A 25944-nucleotide genomic window follows, 5' to 3' on the forward strand; every position below is an offset into this window, starting at 1 on the left:
ACTCTTAGTTACCCTAAAACAGCCCATGTATTTACTTTTTCCATGATGACTACCAGCAGCTCTTGAAATCCCCAGCAACCTGCTCTCTAGGCTGTCACTCATTATAATAGAAGCAGTGCAAAAATCACTTTTGCCTTTGCCTTTAGTTACCATTAACTATAGGCAGAGGCAAACACCTTACTATCGTGAAGGTGTGCATGAGTGGATTTTAGGGAGGCAGGCCAACTGGACTTCTTCTAAATCTTTTTTTTTTTTTTTGTTAGTTGTTGGCACATCGGCTTCTGTGGCCATAATGCACCTGCCAAGGTTTTTGCATTTACTCTGATCCAAGCCCGAGGCGGGATTCAAACCCGCAACCTTTGGGCTGCCAGGCAGGCACTTTTACCCACCCGATTAGCCCGGTCGGCTCTAAATCTTCTGAAACAGAAATATATTGGATCCATCAGTGAGATCTATCAGACTGAGAGTCTGATAACACATAGAATGCCTGTTCCCCCTCTAAGCCCCTCAGGGGGGAACATGCATTCATAGCAACCTCAATTGAATCCAAATATGTTCTCATAACTGAATCACTATTTGTTAAAGGCATAAGTAAGAGATTGGTGTTTTGGGGAAATTAAAAAAACTATTTTTAAGTAATACAAATTCTTACTCAAAATTTCTGATAGTGTCCATCTCTTTTTGTATTTATCATTTAGAATTTTAAAAAAATTCAACGTTACTAATTACTTAACTTTTAATTGAATTTTGAGAGTTGTAGACTGATGCCCTTTTAGCAAAAAGCAGGTTACAGCTTTTTGCTAAAAGGGCATCAGTTTTGAAATTGAATTTTTTTTTTTTTTAATTACTTCCTGATAGGTAAGGAAAAGAGATGAATATATAATGAAAAAGAAAAATTACTAATTCATCACCTCTCTCTCCTCTCTCTCTCGGGTAGATGGCCAATTGAACAATCTCTTGATAAAAGTTTTTATGCTCTTCGGGTATATAACTAATCCTTTTAACCAATTTAATTTTGCCTCTTTTATGGGCACTTTTCCTAATGAATATAAAGAGTTGTTTGGTAAATCTACAATTTCTCTTCCTTTTTTCATGAAGAATGAAACATCATATTAAAAACATTGTGGAAATTCTATTGTCTCGAAACTTGATACTAGACATGTTGGATAGAACTTGTGTAATCCAGACTTGTCTAATTGAAGAATCAAACTCGAAACTGTGATGTTTCAACTCCCTTAACCACAAGTTTTCCAGACTTACGCCTTTTCTTAAGTAGTTTTGAAATTTCATATAGGCTGTATAATCATCAGTCGTGTTTCATTGATATTTTATTTTACTGTTCCAAAATCGACATTACACAGTTGAAAACCATGTCCTCTAATTGGGGGGGGGGGGGAATGTTGAATCTTCTCAACTAACATTTTTCTGTGACCCAAACAGTTGTCTGAAAAAAAGGTGAAGTTCATTAAATTTCGATGGCACCTGTTTTACAGGAACTTGACACGACTTCCTGTGTTATTAAGATGTGCCTCGCCTTTGATTTAAGCCCACTTAATTTTATTTCTCTTATATTCATCAGAATGAATCCTTTTTCTCTTTGGAATGTCTACTGCATTAACACTTCTAGAATCACGCTAAATTTAAGTTATTATAAACAGTTTATTTACTACATGATGACTAGAAAACATTCGTAACATTCAACTAACAACTAAATTTAATTTAAGGTCTAAACAAAGCAAAAGGTTGGAGAGAACCTGTTGCTTTGTTTAGTTTAAGGTCTAAACAAAGCAACAGGTCGCATGTGCTATCTTGAATACCTACAAGACTGTAGTGGTTAAAAGGAATCAGTCACTGACACCATTTTAACAAAAACCAAGAATTTTAATGCTTGAATTTTCCATAGAAAATAGCTTTGATCGATGCTCTTTTAACACTGATTGATAGCTACTTCGTATTTAACGAAAACTAAATAAAATCAAAAATGGCCTGAAAAATGACTGATGCCCTTTTAACAGTGATTCAATCATAGTTAGGGGGTTGCTTACCTCCCTTAATATAATTTTCTCCACCAATTTGAAATTCATTTAGGTCTAAGCCTTGAACAGTTTTTTAGTTGGTGCAAAAACCTCAGCAGCTTCTACGAGATCCCATTTCAAATTTGCTGTTGGTAATATCAGTTGGTCCCACTGCATAGAATATAAAGATTGTCTGTGGTCACTCTTACAAAAGCAAACACCCTTCCATTATCCTTTAGCAGTTACATCATTAAGTAAATCCCACATCAGTACATTGTGATCACTGCCACCCAGCAAGTCTTATTTGCAGATTTTTAATGCATGAAGGATCAGTGCTGATAATCAGATCAAGAATAGTAATACTTCTTGTTGCTTCTCTAACATGCTGCTGAAAAAAACCATCATCCAATAATTCCACACATCTTACTGCTTGTGAGTGAGTGACCAATCAACACATTCCAATTAATATCTGGAAAGCTAAAATACCCCATTATAAGACGTTGTGATTTACTGGCCCATTTGTTTCTCTGCATATCTTTTGTTACCCTTAATCATCGTCATGAGGCCTATAACACATGCTCCTACTCTCATTTTTGTTACCCCATGTTTGCTTATGTCACGACAAACTGGCTCAACATTGCACTGGCCACCCATGTGAATGCACTGCCTTAGAGTTAATACACTTCTTGACTAAGAGCATAACCCCACCATCCTGTCTGTATACTGAAATTCTGCATCCCTTATATTGGAGACTCAGTGTAACTCATAAGTTCATCTATTAGTCTGTGTATTCCCTTGAAGCTAACGGTTTTCCGATGCTACCTTGATAGCATCAGGAAATATTCTTGCACCCCTTCTATTTAACTGTATCCCATCACTGTAAAAACAGTCTCTTCTTAACAAGGACAGACCACACAGAGGAAAATTCTACCCCATGAGCCTTGCACACTCTGTTAGGGCTGAATTGACTGATAAGGCTCTCAAACACATACTTTCTCCTATTATGTCTAGGCAGAACTATAGACACTTTTCAAATTTATGAAAAACTTAATAATAACTCAACTTTTTCCCAACATTTCCACGTAACTGTTAGGTTAAGTCCTCAGAGTTGCTAAAGGAGAATCAGAGGCTTTCTGGATTGGTACCTCTGGAAGGAAACACTCAGGGTGTTTTTCCTGCTTTTATTTTGGTTTGTGTGACTAAAGCAGTAGTGGTTTTTGTACACTACATGGAAACTACTACTATCATTATTCTCCTCTGTCATATTATCATATAATAATATTGGTGTAATACTAAATCTAATTCTTCTGATCTAGGCCACAGAATTCCCCAGGCCATTTAAAATTCTAAGATCTTGAAAAGCTTGCTCCATTTGTAAATGGATATGTGAGAAAACTACTACAGTAAAAACTCTCTCGTATTCAACATAATTGGGACTAGCAATTGGTCAGAATTTTATTTTCACTTAAAATATATACACTTGCATTCATTCATACAAAAATCGGTAATTTTCTTCATTCTGATGATGAAATGTGTCATTTAGAAACATAGTCCCTCCACTTTTTATAAACATCATACCTGACTCAGTCACATTGCTATCTGTTGAATCATGCTATTGTTTGATATGATGTACCTGGGGCATTTTTGGCTACTGCATGAGAAAATCTTGACTGTGGATTTGATTTATTTAATCTCTTATTCATATTTAGATCCATCTACTTCCACCATAATGTGTAAGATTTCTTCATCATCCATAAATTTCATTTTCCAACAGATCATCTGTTTTAAGTAACTTTCCTTTAAAAATTTTTAAACTATTTTGGTTTGCCAGAATTTAAGCCACTGTAAAGTGATAAAGATGAATAGGTGATTCACATTAAAAAAAAAAGGCACTTGCTATTTTTAATATCAGAGACTAGGTACTTCATTTTCTTCCTGTAGTTCAGGAGCTTCATTACTGTTGTTGAGCCAAAGTTTTTTATGAGATTTACTAAATGTTAAACCTGAAATTTTGTTCCATGCTAGTGCTACATTGTAAATGCATCTTTGAGGTTGATAACTTTTAATGATTCTATAAAACATGCTTATATTCGTGTCTTTATTTTTTTCCAAAATTGAATTCAATTTTTGCCCATGTCATCTCTCAAGTTGTTCAAGAATGGATCCAAGGATGTTAAATCTGGTGGTAAAAAAAAAAACCTTTATGTACCCTCCTTAACCCAGTGCTGGTTGTACAGAACCTGTCAGGTGACTTGAAACAAAAGGTTTTGTACTTTGGGGGTGGGGAAGGAATGATTTACTAAAATTTCTCTACTTTCCTAAATATAAACATAGTTTTACTTTGCTTTTGAAATGATATTTCAGAGCAGCTACATGAAAGAACCAAACAGAAGCAGCACACCTTTTTCTTTTCCAACTATCAGTTTCGCAGGCACACAGCACCTGATGGATGATCCTATTTTTTGAGCGAGTCAAATAATTGCCATTCTAGTTTGCCCATTTCCTAGAGGGAAGTGGCATTATTAGTTTAATCCATTTACTAGAAGTAACAACAAATAAAGTTTTAAAGAAGTATTGTTCACGCTGTTATATTTCGAAGAACTGCACCAGTAAAACTCTCCTCTCAACTACTTTCTAAATAAAACAATCTCATCCTTGGGAGAAATCTGGAAAAGATTTCACTGCAATCATTCTTGTAATTATTTTAGTGAAGAGCTTTGATCAATAAATAATTTTTATTTATATATATATATATATATATATATATATATTTCCCCCAACATTTTTTAAATTCTGTTGTTGAATTTGAATATTTTGAAATAAGAATATTGCTGAAAACTATTGGAGTCCACACACTTCTGCTAGCAGCATACCAAACAGAATACTAGTGCGAAAAAGCACACAAGAATAATTTTAAAATCTTGCACAGTAACATTTTACTGATTTTATCAATTTGAAAATGGAACACACATGCGGTATATAAGCAGAAATAAGTGCACATGCATAATTTTGAATTTTTGCTCACTTAACTACATTTTATCAACTCTAAAATCCAAGGGCCTAATAGTTTCATGCTTATAAAATATGGCTGTAATTTTTTCTTTCAATTTTCAAGAGAATTAATAAAAGTTGTTGCATATTTTTGCTTTCATATGTATTATAGCAGAAATATGTATATTCAATTTCATACTGTTAAATGTTTTCTGCACTGGAAAATGTAAGAGCCTATTAGATGCATGTTTATAATTTATCACTGCAACTTTTTTTCACGTTCTTCAAAATTAATATTTTTTATTTTTTTTAAATAATACATATAAAAGCACAGTATATTTTAAATATGTAATTTTCTTGTAAAAAATAATTTATACAATAAGACTTTTTCCACAGATAAAAAAACAAAGTTGATAACTTGTCAGATGTAGTTTTAACCTCCACTGCAATAAACTGGAATGAGAAGACTGATGGGTTAAGTTCCTCACAATTGGAATGTGAAGGAGTGCTATCCACAAATAGAATAGCTTTTTGATATATTTAGTTTTTAATTTCTCTACAGGAAGTAAAAATTCATGAACCGATTCTTTGAATAATGCAGATTCCATTCATGCTGATTTTTGCAAATGGTAGTAAATTGGTAAAGATGAACAATCTAAATTTTAAAAAGCTCAGGATTAGTTGATTTATCAACAAAAAAAAATTTCAATTTGTGAGTTCCAGTTGCATTGCTGCAGATGGCTAATATGATTCTCTCTCTCAATTTTTTTTCCTGGTGCTGCAGGCTCCATTTTTTTGTCTTCATTTTTGCAAGTAACAATCTTATAATTTAGACCTGTTTCATCTGTACAATAAATTTCTTTCAACTGATAACCTTAAATCTGCTGTACATTTTTGAGCAGCAGACTGATCAGTGGAAAACCTCTCCCTGCTATCTCTGATGCTGCTTTTACGGAACTGCTGATCAGAGTTCCATGTCATATTTCTTGCTTAAACTACAACCATAATGCATTGTATATTATTTCGAATTTTGGTTTCTTCAAAGTGGAATTAGAACTCGACTGATGAAACAAACTCAGAACAAAATCCTTCTGTTTTTCACATGGTTTACAGTTGTCTCACCCACACCTAATTCAACAGCAATTTTTTTTTTTTTTTTTTCAGCTCATTTTTATGAAGTCTTTTCAGAACTTAGTTTTTATAGCACCAACAACTCCCTTTATAATGTGCAGTCAGATATGAAGTTTCCTGAGAAGTGCAGACAGGCTGCAAGAGTAGCTCATGGTGACCTGTCAAAAATATACAGGAATTTTGCTAGCAGAGATAAGATGATTATCCCATTGTATAAAGCAGTGGTCAGGCCACACCTTAAATACTGTGTACAGGTCTGGGAGCCTCATTTTAGGAAAAATGTAGGGCTGCTGGAACAAGTACAGAGAAGGGCAATGAGATTGGTGAGAGGAACAAAGGGTTGGTTTTACCAAGAAAAGCTTAAATTCTGCAAATTGTATCTCTGGAGACTAGGCAACTGTGAGGTGATCTCATTGAGGTGTTTAAAGGCTTTGAACAGATTGAGCAAGATGAATGCTTATGGGAATTTTCTCTTGCTCAGACCACACACGAGGGATACAATTTCAAATTTAGGAAGGATGGTTAACAAACAGATGTGCGGAAGGCTGCCTTTAGCCAGTGGGTGGTTGATTGCTAGAACAAACTTCCATCTGTTGTTGTGGAAGTGGATTGCTTAAATAAATTCAAGGAAGAACAGGACAAACTATTGAAGGGAATGAATAGGTGAAATGGGAGGTGTCGTGGTTTTTTTTTTTGGCTGATGTATAAGCTTGCTTTCTTGCATCATTTGCCATTGCTAATATATTTTCTCACACATTTAATTGATTTTAATACTTAAATATTATATACTGTAATTACAATAATAAGTAATTTTAATGGTACAAACATGGTTTGGAACAAGCACACAAAACTGACCTCCAGGCAAGCAAATGACTGAGCAAGCAGGTTTGGTGTACTACACTAGTCTACTAGCTGCAAACAAACTGGACTAGTGCACAGCAGACAGTATGTTTTAAAGAGGGAAGGGGAGTATTAATCCAGCAAGATGGTTGAGAGGGTTCCTACTGCATTTAGTTAACCTAGCTATTTAACTAAGAGATGAGTGGGTTTGTCATTGACATAAAAAGTTTTCGTTTCTGGAGTATGACAAAACAAATCTTGTTGAAAGGTCTGCTATACCAAATATATACCAAGATATGCACATTATTTCACATTGCATTCTTCATACTGTACGGTTTTTTTTTTTTTTTTTTAATTATAAAATGTAGTTGCCTGACACCATTCTAAACTTATAATTTTTGGAATCATTGTATATTTCCTTATTCTGATAACAGGTTAGAAATTGCTACCTCACCTTGAGGATAACAAACTGGTAAATAACTTCTAATAACTTGTTGGTAAATTTCTAGGGCAATTGTGGTAAATCTTTGTACTTGATAACTGTTGTAATTTGGTACTTGTTGGTAAGTTCCAATGGAAATTTAACCATCTCCATTAGTTAGAGTATCTTTAGTCTGATGGTATAGTTCAACACCATAGTGTGTCAATAATGGCTTCTTCTGATAAAGCAGTTTGGTTGAATGCTATCTCAGAACAACTACTTCAGATTAAGACAGGGGTTTCCAACTTCTTACCAATTAGACATTTTAATATACCAAAGCACCTTATTTTTTTAAAAAAAGTACATTATTAATGCTAATATTATGTAAAACAAATATTCTAACTTCTATAGTACTTTTGAACTAATGTGATAGCACTGCAAAAACTGATTATCATCTCTAAGAAAATATTAAGTATGGAGAACATTATACACATTCATATTTTTCTCTATCATGAGAATAATTAGTGAGATTTAGACATATGACCACACCCTTATTGTCAATGGAATACATATTTTTGGTAACCAGATATTTAATTTAAAAGTAAATATATATTTCATTGTTAATGAATAAAAACACATTCTTATAAAAAAAAAACACTCACAAAACAGGGGAAGCCCATTTAGCTCAATGATTAAGGTGAAATTTCTGACACCATAACGAACCTTAATGAGGGTGATCCCTCATTACGGTTCATTGAACAGTGATATGTTCATGAGACACCGTTACCTTATAACATTAATGACAAACCCACTCCAGGGGGGTTCCAGATCTTTTACCAATATATTACTAATTTTTTAAAGGGCGAGGGTTTAATTAAATTTTTAAAAAATGCGTTTATTATTCTTTTACTTCATAACTGGCCAGTCCTGGCAAACTGGTTCTTGTGCAGCTAGACAATTTTGAACATAGCGATAAATGCGCAGTCCTTGTTTTGCAATTATATGGTAGTTCAGAAGTAAAAACAGTTTACATAATACAAAATACATTAACATACATGATGCAACACTGTAAGACAACATACTCACACCTAACATTCTGCAAGACTATACATATCTAGTTTCATTTATTATGCTAATTTTTAAATATTTTTGGTACGTGTGTATAAATCTGTCGAAAGGTAAACAATGCACTGTGAAATATCCCGTATGCTTTTATATGTGTATTTACCACAAAATTTCACTCGGTGATGTACATTTGTTTGCTTTTTTAACGATCGCCATTTAAAAGAGAATTAATTTTCTCGAAACAAAATTGTTTCGAGGAAACGAAATATGATAGTGAAAAATAAAGTTAATATATGTTCGCGAAATTACATTTTATTGGGAGCGGTGGGAATCACAGTGACAATTATTCCATCTGGGCATGCGCAATGAGAGCTGCACAATAAAGTTAAAGATATTCAAAACACTGAAGATCAAAAATAAAGGGGAAAACAACACAGCTTGCAAAAGGCGTCTACTGAACTTTAACTTAGCTTTGTAAAAACCTACCTTCCATTTTCTCTAAAAGGCTTTGGTGAAGTCCAACGATAAAATTTTCACAAGAAAACCACACTCGTACAAACTCTTGCCATATCGCAAATCGTAGAGCCACCAACCAAACAGAACGTGGAGTGCGAGTCGCGCGTGCTATTCACCCACTGGGCGTGTGAGTCAGACAGGACCAGCGAAATAACTCGTGGCCGGGTTGGTTACCGCTACGGGGCAAGTTTTTGACAGGCTGTGGCGGCAACCCAACCACTCCAGCTGGGGTCAGGACGATACCATTGCATCTTTGGTTTAGTTCTGATAGAAAAAGTCCGGGGGTGTTCAGATAAAATGAAGTGCAAAGGATGTTCGAGGTCGTTATTCTTTTTACAAGCTTCAGCTTCGAAATCAGCACTTAATCGTTGCCGTACAGGTATAAAGTAACTTAAGTTGTATGCTTAGGAAAAGTATAATACTGTACTTACAACAAATATATTAATAAAGGCAGAACACACATTGTTTTGCTAAAACAGAAGTTTGTATTAAGAAAAAGTTTATTCCAGGATGGCACTGATCTCTGTGCAAACACCTTCGCATAAAGAACCATCTCCCCCACAACTCAGGTGCTACACTGGTAAACAGCAATTCCTTATTATGAAAGTGTTACTGTTATTTATTTGTAGCGGGGTGTAACAGTCCTCCAAGAAAAATCTGACAAACTCGTACAGTTTAATTGTACCCCTCTACGGAGCACCAGATTTCCCACACGGTAGGATTTCAGACGTACAGTCGGGGTTATAACCCTTATAACAGGATGAATCACGAAGATATGACATAACTTCAGGGGCTGATTTTTGAGGAAATACTGAGTTTAAAAAAAAAAAAAGTGCATATAAACATGGGTCCGATTCTGAAGCTGTGCCTGTTTCAATCTTCTGAGGGGGGGGGGGAACAATTACGAGCGACATAAAATTAAAGACAACTATAGATACAAATATAACTTATTGTTCGTTGGCTTACTTTTATTTAGGAAAGTTGGTCTGTTTTATGCTTAGCGTAGATTCTCAAAACAACCACTTTCGACTTCAGTGCATAGCGCGGCTATTAATGTGAATCGCATGCGCTGCTCATCATAACTGTCTTTTATGCGGGCTGCAGAATTCAATATGCTATCAAGTAATGCATCTCGTGTTTCCACTTGTGTAGTATACAACCTCCTTCATCCACTCCCACAGGCAAAAATCTAAAGGGTTTAGTTCCGTAACCTAGGTAGTAAATTCTGAACACCACTGCGACAAATCCATCGCGGGAACAATGAGGTGGAGCTCCGTCGTGTTGGAAATATTTTCGACTTCTGGTATCCAAAGGTACATCTTCAAACAGTTGCAGCAATTCGTTTTGCACTGATTGTAGATAAACCTGTCCAGTAACACGATCCTCAAAAATAAATAGATCATAGAGGATTTCATACCACATTAACACTGAATCGGTGTTGAAAATTGCTTTCCACAATAGCATGGAAATTCATTTTCGAACAAACATGGAAATTGTGTGTGACGTTGACACTGTCTCGGGTGAACTGAGCTTTATCACTTAATAAAATGTAACGATGCAAATGGAGATGTCATTCAATTACAAAATTCCAGCCGTCGGTCAGGATCCCAGATTCGGGGTGTTGAACGAGCTGTACTTGGTACAGACAGTAACTTCTTTATGCAATTTCCTCCATATCCTTGACTGGGAAACCGAAACGCATGGATATCCTTCGCGTACGAGGACCGCGCTGTACTGGCTCAACGATGTTCACTTGCTCAGCCACATCCTGGCTCCGAATACCAGCATTTCTATCGCAAAATCCATAAACATACCCTATGTCAGCATATTCGGCACTTGTAAATGTAAAAGACATCTGTAACAACACTGCACGTGTTTCGTCAGGCTACTTTCAAAGTCGTGCGGAGAAAACGTTCCGACCAAGATTCGCAATGGTTCGTTGCTGAAAATCTACAAACATTACACAATCCGTAATTTTTCCGAACCAGATCTATGTTCATATTAACTTTTTCATTCAAAATTTCTCCAGAAATCAGCTCCTGAAGTTATGAAATATCTTCGTGAATCATCCTGTATAATACAAGTTACTGTATTCTAACAGTCACCCCAGGGGCTCACATCTGGTGAGTATGGGCTTGGCACACCCAGGGTCCTGAGCTGGATATCATCATTCTTCTCTTTCTTGGTGATTCCCTTCTGTTTCTCTCTCTCAGGGTAACTCGGAAATTTTTTTTAGCTAGTGCAGCATAAGCCTGAGGCTTCCTTGCACTATATGGCTAGTAATAATAATAATAACGTCCGAACGGAACTATGTACACTACTGTTCAAAACAGTCTTTACATTGAAGTTCAAGAGAATTCGCCATTTCTACGACGACAATTTTTACTACTAAATTATGCTATCAAAATCAATAGTGAACCTATGCATCCAGCTTGGAGGTATCTATTTACTCCACATTGGAGAGAACTTGTTTGCCGTTTAGCCGATAAATAAAAATGTATCGGCTAAACGGCAAACAAAAAATATCAGTCTTCTTAAAACCAGTTGGTTTAAGAAGACGTAAAGAAATTCAAATTCTTCTGAAATAACTGAATTTCGAGCTTTTACCTCAACATTTTGCGTTTATTGTAAGAGATTTTCTCCAGACAAAGATAACAGTTTTAAGAATTCTTCGTCATCGATAAATTTCTCTTCCCGACAACTTTACTAAAAAGACGGCTTTCTACGCCACCCTATTAGCAGTATTTGATAAGTGAATCTAATTTTTACGTTACAAAATTTTGTTTAATTTTCGTACTTTGGTAATCAGGGCCGCATTTATACTTTTGGAGACCTTAAGCACAACATCAGCATGAGGACCCAAAATATCAGTTCAAAACAGTACGATGTAAAACAATTGGTTCAACCATTTATTTCGGTTAAAAAAATTATAGATATTTTTGAATTTATTGAAAGTAAAAGTCGACATTTATATAAAAATTCGTAGTAAATTAATTCATTAAATATCCATGAATAAGTATCTTAACCGAAACTGTAATTAGCAGTGGCGTAACTACCCTTTCATGGGCCCGGGTACATTGCACCACCTGCACAACGATAGTTACGCCATGGTAACTAGACTGTTTTTCTTAAATATGTTACTGAGCGCTTTAAAGCAAGGCCCCGTCGAGTGAGGACCCCAGCTTGCGCCTTACGGTAAATGTGGCTCTGTTGGTAATTCGAGATGATACCATCATCTAGGAATGACGAGCTATTCGTATGGTTAAAATAAAATTAATGATTCGGTCTTCTTTTTGAGACAATTTTTTAAATAAACCAAATTACATTTCAATCGCAAATCCGCATTCATCAGTGGCGAGATAATCCTCGAAAGATAAAGAAAGATCAATTTGTAGTTTAAGGGAAGGTCCGAATATCAATTTAATTTCCTTATTAATAATAAAGTCCTCCAGGAGAAAGGAACACCTACCTAGGTGTCAATCAACAGTTTGAAGAAACTAAACTTATAAAATATTTATAAAATTTCTCGTAATGTCATTTTAAATAAAAATAACTTCTAATTAATAATGAAATTTCTCCTAAGTTTATTATTATCTAGAAATCACTCATTTCTTTAAAAAAAATTGTAATAGAATTTTTTGGACATGAATATTTACCATTTATATTCTTCATCATCATCAGCCATTTTCAATTCACTGCAGGCTGAAGGCCTCTCCAGCAACTTTCCAGTTCCTTCTGTTTTCAGCACTGGCCATCCATTTTCTATCCCCACACTCATAAATTTCATCTATCCATCTCCACCTTTGTCTTCCAGGTTTTCTTCTAGCTCCTCTTGGTTCCTCTTGTTTCTCTTCTTATCTAACACAGTCTGATTCCCAATATAATTTGTTCCATTCTTCGCTGTGTAGTTCTCAGCTTCTCTTCCATTCTTTTGGTGAGTGCCCAAGTTTCATTTCCATAAGTCATGGTGGGGAGTATACATTCGTTCATTATTTTACGTTTCAGACAAACTGGGATATTGCTCTTCAGTATGTGACTAAATTTCCTGAATGCTATCCATCCAAAATTTATTCTTCTCTTGACTTCCAGCCATTTATCTTATTACAGCTAATGAGTTGTCCCAGATAAGTATATGACTCCACCTTTTCAATTACTGCTCCTTCAATCATTATTTCCCTTTCTGTGGCATACTTGTTCATCATTACTTTTGTTTGAGCCATATTCATCTTTAGTCCAAAATCCTTACTAACTGTGCATAACTGACTAAGATTTTTCTCTAATTTTTTGGGATCGTGGCTTATGACCACAATGTCATCTGCAAATCGTAAATGGTTTAGGTACTCTCCGTTCACATCGACTCCTTTCTGCGACCGGTCTAATCTTCTGAAAGCTTCCTGAAGGTCAGCAGTAAACAGTTTCAGAGATGTTGTGTCTCCTTGTCGAACTCCTTTCTCAATTTTAAATTTCCTACTGTCTTTGTCTAGTCTAATAAAGGAGGTAGCATTCTCATATATTTTCTTAAAAATCATAATGTGGGGTATCTATGCCTTGTCTTTCCAGTGCCCGAAACATTGCCTTCTTGTTGTTATTTGGTTTTTAGGAGCATTAGCAACTAAGGCCATATTGCTCGGGAGATATGCGGTGGTCATTCCCTGACCTTTCCGCATTGTCCGTATTTGGTGGTCACGGGCTTCAACCCCAGTCTAATGAAAAAGAATGGGCTACGCACTACTGCTCCTGCCCACCTGGCTACGGAGAACCGAAACATTGCCTTATGCTGTATGGAGTCAAATGCCTTTTCATAATCCACAAATGCCAGGCATAATGGTGTTTTTTATTCATTTGCTTTCTCCATTAGCTGTGATATTACGTGAAGGTGATCCATAGTTGAGAATCCTGTCCTAAAGCCAGCTTGCTCTTTCGGTTGATTCTCATCAAGTATTCTTTCTAATCTGTTAGTAATGACCCTTGTAGATGTGGGATAACAAGTTAATTGGTCTATAATTTCCAATTTCTGATTAATCTCCTTTTCTTATGCAGCAAAACTATGATTGCATTATTCCACTGCTTAGGCGTCACACCTTTTCTAATGCACTTTGTGAAGAGCCTTGCCAGTTTGTATTATGTCTCTTCCTCCCAATTTTAACAACTCTACAGTAACTTCATCTTCCCCCGGGGTTTCTGATTCTTCATTTTCTTCAATGCATGTTCTACCTCATCAGGAAGGATATCGGGTATGTTGTATGTGTTGCTAATTTGCAATCCATCTTCCCTACTGCTGGCATCATTCCCTCGCTCCTTGTGTAATTCTCTATAGTAGTCTTCTATTTGAATTATGCCTTCTCTGCTGTTTATATGATTTCATTTGATATCATTTTATATATCATTTGTCTTTCTGTATTACTGCTCATGGCTGCTGATTTAAATCCTTTGTTTTCCCTTAATGCTTGTTCTACTTTTCTTGTGTTAAATCTTCTTATGTCCTCTCCGAGTCTCTTTCTAATGGCTTTGCATAACTCAGTATACTCAATTTTTTCCTTGTCAGTGTTTATCCTTTATATTTATATTATTCTTTTATATTCTTATAAAATCAATAACTACAGAAAAAGGTTAGGAATTCAACATATTCTCATAATATCCTGTTTAAAAACAATTTCACTGGATTTTGAAATGAATTAAGTTTATTAGCAAGGAAAAGTAAAGAAATATTTCAATAATATTTAATAAAAAATATGAATAAAATAATTATAAACAAGACTTGTTGCAAGTAAACATTGGTATTTGATGAAATGTTTTTATTATATAAATTTTAACAAGAGTATATTTTAATTTTATTAGATTAAACATGCTTTCTTTGCAGGATTCCTTTAATTGATTTGATTTAACACACTCTTAAATGTTTACATCGGAGGAATAAAGTTGGAATCAGGTGCACAGAAATGAAAGAGAAAAATGTTGCAGGAAGCATTGATTTCAAGACAAAAAGCCGCTATTTTGAAGTATTTGCCCGCAACAACAGAAAATATTGGATCCGAAAAAACACCATTGAAGCTTCACGATTTGAAGAACGCTTGAAAACAACTCCACTTACAAAACCACCAGTAATGCCATTAGTTCCATCTACATCCTTAACAGAAACTCAGTTTGAAAAATCAGAATCATGTGCACTTGACTGGAGTGATATTGGTATGCGGCCAGTACTTCTGAATAATAGCCAGCTAGTCTTTATGATTGATAAAGGTCCAAATGGGGTTATTAACTTTGATTTTCCTCTGGATGAGAATAATAGGTACTTTTCTGTTTCATACTGCACTCCTAAACTTTTAAATGGTGAATTAATCGACCGTCGTTGGCTGGTTTATTCTAAAAATCTTGACTGTGTTTTTTGCTTCTGTTGCAAGTTGTTTTCTGATTCAAAAACCAAATTTTCAAGTATTGCAATTTAAAGACTGGAAGAACCTTTCTACACTGATAAGAGAACATGAATTTTCAACGAAACACAGAGTCACAAAGGAAATGGATTGAGTTTGAAAATCGTTTAAACAAAAATCAAACACTTGATAAGGAATTGCAAAAATCAATCGCAAAAGTAAAATTACATTGGCACGGTGTACTAGAACGTATTTTAGCTATCATACAGTTTCTGGCACAGAAAAACATGGCTTTCTGTGGTAGGTAGCGAGGAAAAGCTGCATGCTAGAACAATGGGAATTTTTTGGGACTGGTGGAATTAGTTGCGAAGTTTGATCCTGTTTTAGGTGAACACATTCGGAGAATCAACAATTCTGGAATTCATGATCATTACTTAGGTAAAAGACTGCAAAATGAATTTATTCATCTAATTAGCAAGAACGTCTTAGAAAAAATAACAGCTAGTATAAATAAATCAAAATATTACTCCGTGATTTTAGACTGCACTCCAGATGTTAGCCATCAAGAGCAGATGATTGTAGTAATACGTTTCGTTGAAATAATTGGGAAATCTGTAGAAATCGTTGAACAGTTTGTAGGATTTTTACCTGTTAATGAGACAACATGATCTGTCTTAACAGAAATTTTCTTGGAAAAGTTGAAAAAACCAGGTTTACCAATTTCCGATTGTCGCGGTTAAGCTTATGATAATGGTTCTAATATGAAGGGTTGTAACAAAGGGGTACAAGCAAGAGTAAGAAAAATCAATCGTAGGGCATTTTATGTTTCTTGTGGATGCCACAATCTGAATTTGATTTTATGTGACATGGCTGGGTCATCAAATTCTGTGAAGTCATTATTTGGTGTTATACAACAAATCTACGTATTATTTTCCGCATCTACACAAAAATGGAATCTTTTAAAGGTATATGTAAAACATCTTACAATCAAGGAACTATCGGAAACAAGATAGGAATGCAGGGTTGAAAGTATCAAAACTCTTAGATTCCAAATAGGCGACATTTATAATGCACTAATTGATGTTTCTGAAACAACTGTCAATTTCAAATGCCAAACAGAAGCTCTTTCCCTGGCAAGAGAACTTAAAAGTTTTAAATTTCTCGTGATGCTATGCATTTGGTATGACATTCTAACTCAGATGAATCTTGTGAGCAAAGTTTTTCAAGGGGAGCACATGCAATTAGAGACAGTGTTGGTACTTTTGGAAAGGACAAAGAAATGTTTAATATGTTATAAGGAAAATGGGTTTCAAACTTCACAGAGAATAGCCAAGCAATTGGCTAATGAATTAGAAATGTCTCCTGAAGAAGCTGTTTTCCCTTCTGCCAAGTCAGTCCAATGTAGACGTATCAAAAAGCAATTCTCTTTTGAGGCAGAAGATGAAATAATCTGTGATCCTAAAAAAAGGTTTCAGGTAAAATTCTTTAATGTTCTGTTAGATCAAGCAATAATGACAATTACTGAACAATTTCAAGGGCTTGAAAAATTTAAAGATTAATTCAGATTTTTATTTGATATTCACAGTTTAAAAGTTTTAAACGATGAAGAACTGCTAAAGTTTTGTAATCATTTGCAATTGTTTCTATCTGATCCACAAAACGGAGCTAAGAGTGACTTGGATGGCCAAAATCTTCTTACTGAGCTTAGGACCCTGTCAAATGTTTTACCTTCACAATTATCACCTTTAGAGGTACTGAAATACATACATAACAATAGATTGAATGAGGTATTGCCAAATACCTCTATTGCTCTACGAATTTTGTTGACCATTCCTATGACAGTAGCTTCTGGTGAGTGTAATTTTTCTAAGTTAAAATTAATAAAATCAGTTCTGAGGTCTACAATGACTCAAGAAAGATTGGTAGACCTATCATCATTTCAATTGAAAGTGAAATTTGTCAATCTTTAGACTATAGTGAAATAATAGCAGAATTTGCAAACAAAAAGCAAGAAAGCTGTCTATTTAAAATTAATTATATTGACATTTACATTATACAATTGTTTTTTATAAAACTTTTCAATAAATTTTTAATAAATTCAATCCTAACTATATTATTTATTTTATACAATAAGTGAAAATATAAAAAAAAAATGTTACAACTCATAGAAAAATATTTTGTCTAGGACCCAAAAATAACTTTTGCCTAGGATCTCCAAAACTGTAAGGCCGGCCCTGCGGCCAGTTGGCATACGCTTTCGCTCATTAATTGATAATTGGCAGCTAGATATTTCTAAAATAGCCATCACTACCTCCATGGGCTTTGTCCCGCAGCACGTGACCTTCATGAATGGGGAAAAACAACTACACTTTCTCAACAGGATATAAAACAGCTTCATAAATAACTACATGTAATTGCAAAATATGAATCTTATATTCAGATATACACAGATGTCTCCAAAACTGATCAATGGCAACATGTGGGTGTTGCCGTTGTTCTTCCGTCCTCCATAATCTCCAGTAAGTTACTTTTAGATTGTGGCATCTCTACTGCTGAACTGCATGCAGTACACATGCCCTTGGAATCCATAAAATTACATCAGTTTATTCATAGTGTCATATTCACTGACTCTCTCAGTGCCATTCCCACTTTACAGCAACCAAGGAAACATCACAACGACCTACTTGATCATATTCTGAATTTGCTAACTGATCTAGCTAGAGATGAAAATAGTAAAATTCTTTCGGGTCCTTACGCAATGTTGGTATATATCCAGTAATCAGAATGCTGACCATTCAGCCAAAATCAATGTGAAACCAGTTGACACCTCTTTTAAAAAAATTCCTTCCACTGACTACAAAAATCTTTGTAATAAGTCAAAGTATAAATCACTGGCACACCATCTAGCAAAATCAAGAAGTCAAAACACTCCTTCGGATTATACCAAATCTCCAGTCTTGGCCATCCAATTTACGTTATTATTAAAGTCGCAAGTGTTTGCTTTCACCCCTTATACACAGCCGATCGTCTAGAAGGTGTACAAAAAAGCAGAATCGTAAGGAAGTCCAGCTTGTTTAGAAGACCTTTATGCCAAACACGATCAAAAGCCTTTGAGATGTCAAGGGAGTTAATTGCTTGTGTTTCACCAAACTTTTCCATTGAATTTGTCCATAGAGGGGTAACATAAGCCAGATATCACCAGTGAAACGACACTGGCAAAATCTATACTGGCGATCATTGAACAGATGGAAAGGTTTCTAGATAGTTTAAGAGTTGGCGGTTAATTGATTTCTCCATTACTTTAGAAAGAATAAAGGTAATTGCAATGGAATAATAATTGGATGGGAGGGATCTGTCACCCTTTTTTAGGAACTGGCTGGATATCAGCAAATTTCCAAGCAGAAGGGAAAAAATAAGAAAGTTAAAAAAGGCAGCAAAGAACAGAAGTTAAGTCCAGGAGCACACATTTTGAGAAAAGGTGGAGAAATACCATTGGGACCCGGGGCTTCTTTTGTATCAAGATCCATCAAAATCCTTTTGATGGAAGCCACAGGAGGTGCTGGAAATGGTGGGAGGAGTTTTACCAAGATCATTAATACATGAGTTGGAAGAAAAATGGACGCTAGCAGATCGACTTTATACTTGGCTAAAGTGACAATAGAACCATATGGTTTTGACAGAGGTGGGAGCAGAGATTGGCAAAAGTTGCAGCCAATAGCTCTGGCAAGAGACCAGAATGCTCGGCTACCATTAGGGTAAGAAGCAAGTTTTCTACTCTTAGCCTGTTCAAAATGGAAATTACGATGTCTTAAGGTGTTACATGGCTTCTATTAACTGGGTAGAAATCTCACAGAGAGTGAATACAATTGAATTAGGGTATACCTTTAAAACATTAATCACAGAAGCCTTGAATGCTTATATACCATTAAAAAAAAATACTCCACAAGGAGGATTCCAAGTTGGATGAATAATGAAGTTGCCAAATTACTTCAGCAGAAAAAGACGGCATGGAAAAGTTACCGAGCGATAAAAAGTACTGAAGCCTATAACAGCTACAAATTGATCTGTAATAAAATGCCAATGAAAGGGTCAGGTTGGCAAAGGCAGATTATGAGAAACTTTTTTTTTTTTTTTTTTGTTAAGTTGTTAGCTTCTGTGGCCATAATGCACCTCCCAAAGTTTTTGCATTTTAATCTGATCCAAGCCCGAGGCGGGATTCGAACCCGCGACCTTTAGGTTGCCAGGGAGGCACTTTACCCATCTGGCTAGCCCCGTCGGCTATGAGAAATCGCTGGCAAAGAGAGGGGATAAGGAATTCTTCACATATATAAATGCAAAGAAGACAAGGACAAACCAGATTGAACCCTTATGTAATGTACGTGGGATAGTATTAGACACCCCAGCTGAAGTTGTAGATGAACCCAACAGTTACTTGACATCGATATTTACAAAAGAAAAACCCTTCACATCAATAAGAAATTATGGGAGTGAAGTTGAAAAAAATGTAAATTAATGATTTTCAAATTTCACATGTTTATTTAATGAAAAAACTTTGGAGCCTACAGGCCAGTAAGGCTCCTGGGGTTGATGTCACTTACCCTATAATCTTAAGGGAGGTGACAAGTGAGTGCATTGAGCCATTGAGGTTAATTATTACAGCATCACTTTACTTGGGGGTGATTCCACTGGATTGGAAAAGTGCCAGTGTATCTCCAATACATAAGTGCGGTTCTAAGAGCAAAGTGGGAAATTACCAGCCAGTTAGTCTAACTTGAGTAGTGGGGAAAATCATGGAGACTATGATCAAGGGTTTCATGGAATATTGTTGCCACATCTGGGGTGGTGCCCCCAAAACCTCTCTCAGGCTTCTTGATTCCATTCAGAAGAGGGCAGTTAGGTTAATTAATGATTCATCTCTAACAGACTCTCTCCACTCACTGTCTCATAGACATACTGTTTCTGCTGCATGCCTCTTCTACAGATACTTCCATGGGCACTGTTCTTCTGAATTGGCTTCTATAATTCCCGCTCTCTCTTTCAAAACAGTCCGAACACGTGCCGCCACCAGCCAACATCCATTTACTGTCCAACTTCTAACTCACAGAACCAACTTTTCATCTTCCTCGTTTATTCATTCAACTGCCGTTTTCTGGAACAACATTCCTTCATGCTTATTTCCTGAAATATTACAGTCTACAGAAGTTCAAGCCCAATGTAAACAAATATCTTCTTTCGTCTTCTCAACCTCCAACCCAAGCACAGTACTGAGTACTATAGGTTCCAATACCTCTCGTGTTTGGGGTTTACATTAAAAAAAAAAAAAAAAAAATGCTTTAATCCAGCAAAGTGTAAAGTATTGCACATTGGGAACAGTAAACCCCAAAAAATAACTTACACTGATGAGCAAAAACATTATGACCACCTACCTAATATGATGTTTGTCCTCCATGTCTTTAACTCCTGTAAGGTCTGTGGTTGAGATACCACAGATCGGAGTTGCTGTTCCAACACAAACCACAGATGCTCGATGGGATTGATATCTGGGGAATTTGGAGGCCAGGCAATACCGGGAAGTCTTCCTCATATTCCGCAAACCAGTCTCGAACAATCCAGGCAGTGTGGCATGACGCATTATCTGGCTAAAAGACTGCACCGCCAGAGTTCAAGACCGCTACCATGAAAGGGTGTACCTGGTCAGGAATGATGTTTAGGTAGGTGGCAGATGTCAAGAATGCCCAGCACATGGATGTCTGGACCCAGGGTATCCCAGCAGAACATAGCCCAAAGCATGACACATCCGCCACCGGCTTGATTTTGTCCCATGGTGCATCCAGGCGCCATCATTTCCCCAAGTAAACGATGCACACGTACCCAGCCGTTAATTTGGTGCAACAGGAAACATGATTCATTGAACCAAACGGCCTTCTTCCAATCACTCAAGGTCCAGTTTCGATGATCGCTTGCCCATTGTATGTGCTGTCGCCGGTGAACCGCAGTTAGCATGGGCACTCAGAGCGACCTGTGGCTACACAGCCCCATTTTCAGCAGGGTTCGATGTATGTGTTGTGACACAGTACTCCTGTCACCAGCATTTCAATTACCGGAGAGTTGCACCACAGTCGCCCTTCTGTTACCTTTTTGACAATTCATAGTATATAATATCGGTGTTTAGATACACCATAGATAACTCTTAAAAAACTACAAAGTAGTTGTTGTAGGCATCATTTGCTTTTTCTCATATTGTGCTCTGCCTTCACAACGAGTTGCCATGATATTGCACTACTTTGAATAAATAACGCTTCACTAATAGAGAAGACTATTGTTATTTATTCTCGGTTGAGTACCACCACCCAGACAGCACTGTTTCACGGAAGGCTATGAAGGCAGAGCACAATATGAGAAAAAGCAAATGATGCCTACAACAACTACTTTGTAGTTTTTTAAGAGTTATCTATGGTGTATCTAAACACCGATATTATATAGATACCAAACTCTTAAAGTATTATGCCTTGTGCATTTATTTATTTAAAATATTCACATCTACACCTCTTGGCATCTCTCATATTGTGTGATTATCTTCACAACTGGGTCGTCATGTCTGCAATACCAGGGTACCTGCCCACCCACTGATGATCGGCCAATAGCCGTGAAACAGTGCTGTCTGGGTGGTGGTACTCAACCGAGAATAAATAACAATAGTCTTCTCTATTAGTGAAGCGTTATTTATTCGAAGTAGTGCAATATCATGGCAACTCGTTGTGAAGGCAGAGCACAATATGAGAAAAAGCAAATGATGCCTACAACAACTACTTTGTAGTTTTTTAAGAGTTATCTATGGTGTATCTAAACACCGATATTATATAGATACCAAACTCTTAAAGTATTATGCCTTGTGCATTTATTTATTTAAAATAAGACAATTCATAGTGTATTCAATAGTAAGAAAAGGTTGGGGGGGGTTACATGCTGTATAAAGTGATGAAATTTTTGGATATGGCATACACATGGTAAGAATATTCTTATGATGTGTATGCCATAATGCGGCTTTGACAAGCCCTCCACATACACACTACATGGAATCCCTCCAATCTATCTGGCAGAGTAGAGGCAGCAAAATTATACACTAGTGATCCGAAAGCCTCCTAGAGAGTTACCAATAGGTTTGGTCTGGTGTACTAACTAGCGACCAGATTGCGAACATCGTATAATGAATATAAGTAAGTTTGGATCTCACCATGGCGTTCATCAAACTCAAAAGACATCAATCATACTGCATGATGGAAGAGATGAGGGAGCATTGACCGGAACTTTGCTCTAGAGACTGAGTTCCACCACTTCAAACCTCCAATAAGTAAAGCGATGGTATTGCACCAGTTGATGAGAGTTATCTACCACCTAGTACTGCCCAGTAACAGTGAGGGATGACATTCCTCCGTGTGATGTGGGTGTTTATGTTGGTTCGCACCTGGGTGGTCACCCACGGTGTGCTTACACATGGGGGTTATACCCAGGATTACTAACAGTCCCACCATCGTGTAGGTGCAAGCAGAGGATTTGGCTCTCACAGACCGTCTGGTCTTCGCTGAAATTAGGTCCACTTGACTTGAGCGTCACCTGAATATCAGTTCCATCAGCGTTTTAGACTCTCAGGTAGCAAGCATAGCTTGTCTGGCATATCTGTGAGAATGTCTGCAACAGCTTCAAGGACCAAAGACCATAAAACACTACAAGACAATTTTCAGAAGTGAAAACTTCTGGGAAACGAGAGAAACAATGTCTCCCTCAGAGAACTGAATCTCTCACAAACAGAAATGAATTCCGAAAAGGAATAACATAATGGAGGGTGTGAGACCTATACAAACAAAGGATGACAAAAACATAGAAGAAAATTCGGCCACTGATGCCCCACCCCTTTGGGAAAAAACTACAAGGCACTCCAGGGGAGAAGGAAGAAGTAGTGTTTCGACAACTCCTCGACCCAGAATACCTGATATGACACGCTTGTAGGCTGCAGTTCCTACACTATGAAAAACCTGTAAACAAACCTTCCTGACCAATAAAGTTGTAAACTAAAATAACGCACAGATCTGTACATTTGATCTGTATCAAACAGGCAGAATATTGAGTAGGGTTGCCGCAAAATAAAATAAATTACTTAGGGGTGCCATTATTAAAAAAATGGTAGAAAACCATTGGACTAAGCATCTGTTGAGTACAAGATGATCTGATTGAGGTGTTTTAAGGCTTTGAATAGATCGAGCAACCTCAATGCTAATGGCATTAATGTGCTCAAACTGTTGTAGTAGTGGCATATGATGCAAGAAAGCAAGCTTATGTAGCATCATCCAAAAAAAAAAAAAAAATTTCACACATCCATTCCCTCTAAAAGTTTGTCTAGTTTCTCCTTGAATTTATTTAAACTATAAAACTTCCACAATGACAGTTGGAAGTTTGTTCCAGCAATCAACCATCCATTAGCCAAAGGCAAATTTCCATACATCTATTCCACAACTGTCCCACCTCAATTTGAGCTCATGCCCCCTCAAGTTTGCAATAAGAAGGAGGAAGAATCCCATCAGAATTGAGCCTGCTCAACCCATTCAAGACCACATACACCTCAATTAGATTACCCCATAGGCGCCCAGTCTCCTAACGCTGCAATCTGCAGAACCCAAGACCCTCCAGGCAAGAGGCTCACCCACCAATCCAGTTGTCCCCTCTGCACTCTCCCTAGCAACTCCACATCCCCCCCCCAAAAAAAAACTGCTCGTTTGTTTGGAGATTTATTAGCCACATTGGCATCTGTTACCATAGTGCACCAACTAAAACTGCAGACATCGGCATACAAAATGAAAGTGAGGAAGGATGGCTAGCATTAGTAGAGGCACATGATGCAAGAAAGCAAGCTTATTCAGCATCAGCCAAAAAAAAAAAAAAAAAAAAAAAAAAAAACAACCACTACTCCCATTTCACCCCTCTGTTCGTTCGAAATACCTGTCCAGCTGAGCCTTAAATTTGTTTAGGCTATCAACTTCAACAAAAAGTGATGAAGTCTATTCCACAAACCAACTACCCGCTGGCTAAAGGCAAATTTCCGCACATCTATCCGACATCAGTCCTTCCTCAATTTGAATTTATGCCCTCTCAGGTGATTATTCTGAGCAAGAGGAAGAATCCCATCGGCATTGAGCATGCTCAAGCCACTCAAAGCCTTATACACCTCGATCACCTCGCCGATGCCTAGTCTCCAGACTCTGTAATTTGCAAACTTAAGCCTTTCTTCGTAAGAGCAACCCTTTGTTCCATTCACTAATCTTGTTGCCCTTCTGTGTACTCGTTCCAGCAGCTCTAAATCCTTCTTGAAATGAGGCCTCCAGACCTGTATAATCACCTCCTTATCCCTGCTAGAAAAATTCCTGTATATCACTGACAAGACACCATGACCTACTCTTGCAGACTGTCTACACTGCTCAGAGAACTTCATATCTGCCTGCACAATTACCCCCAGGTCCTTTTCATTCTCTACCACTGTCAGCGTAGTACCACAGAGTTGATACATTGATCTGGGGTTACTGTTTCCCATATGTAGTACTTTACATTTGTCAATGTTAAACTTCATTTGCCACCTCTCAGCCCATCTGCTCAACCTTTCCAGATCCTGTTGCAGCAGCATAGTGTCAGTAGTGCCCTTGACAACCCTGCCAACCTTTGTATCATCTGCAAACTTGGACATTAAGCCTGATATACCATCATCAATATCATTTATAAATACAGAAAAACAACAATGGACCCAACACTGAACCCTGAGGAACTCCACTAATAACATTAGTCCATGTTGAGCAGTATCCATTGATTACCACTCTCTGTCTTCTGCCACTCAACCATCCCTTTATCCATAGCAGCAATTTGCCTCCAATGCCACACTGCTCCAATTTGTGCAGCAGTCTTCCATGCGCAACAGTATCAAAAGCCTTTCTAAGATCCAAATATATAATATCAAAGTTATTCCCTGCATCCAGTTCTTTTGTGACTACATCATAGTATCCAATCAAATTGGTCAGACAAGACCTGCCCTTAACAAAACCATGCTGTGTCTGAGCTATAACTGAATTCTTGTCTATATGATCCTGCAGTGCTTCTTTAACCAGTGCCTCCATTAATTTTCCTGGAACAGAAGTTAAACTAACAGGTCTATAATTACTTGTGTCAGCCTTTGATCCTTCTTTGTGAATTGGGGTTACATTTGCACATCTCCAGTCTATGGGTACCTCCCCTGAGTCCAAAGAAGCTCTCATAATTATGGCTAGGGGTTTGCTTACTTCCTTTGCTGCCTCCTTTAATATAACTGGATAGATCCCATCCACCCCGGGTGCCTTTTTTATGTTTATCCTCAACAATTTCTCCTCCACTTTCCTCTCAGTTATTCGAAAATCATCTAGCTCACTGCCAATGTTTACTTCACCTACGACATTCCCCTTCCTGAATAACTCCTCATGCATGAATGTAGATGCAAAATACTTGTTTAGATTGTTAGCCACTTGAGCAGGATCCTCAACTGTTGAACCATCAAGATCCAGTGGACCAATCTGATTCA

General features: G+C 36.9%; 1 protein-coding gene across 5 annotated transcripts in view; it reads right to left on the reverse strand.

Annotated features, from left to right (window-relative positions):
• LOC150080772 (transcription cofactor vestigial-like protein 4) overlaps nt 1-25944 on the reverse strand; it is a 128694-nt gene that overhangs the window by 91764 nt on the left and 10986 nt on the right. For 2 of the 5 annotated variants that reach the window (XM_090381127.1, XM_090381126.1), the window contains exon 1: nt 8950-9078. The exons of 1 other annotated variant lie outside the window; for it this stretch is intronic. In XM_090381127.1, the coding sequence (XP_090237253.1) occupies nt 8950-8956 (7 nt within the window). In that variant the 5' untranslated portion in view covers nt 8957-9078. Of the gene's footprint in view, nt 1-8060; nt 8129-8484; nt 8576-8949; nt 9079-25944 lie in introns of those variants that run through there. 2 more of the 5 variants (XM_090381130.1, XM_090381128.1) reach the window with 2 other exon arrangements.

Source organism: Mastigoproctus giganteus, chromosome 9, assembly GCF_048544385.1.
Source record: "Mastigoproctus giganteus isolate SK-2022 chromosome 9, ASM4854438v1, whole genome shotgun sequence".
Classification (NCBI taxonomy): domain Eukaryota; kingdom Metazoa; phylum Arthropoda; class Arachnida; order Uropygi; family Thelyphonidae; genus Mastigoproctus; species Mastigoproctus giganteus.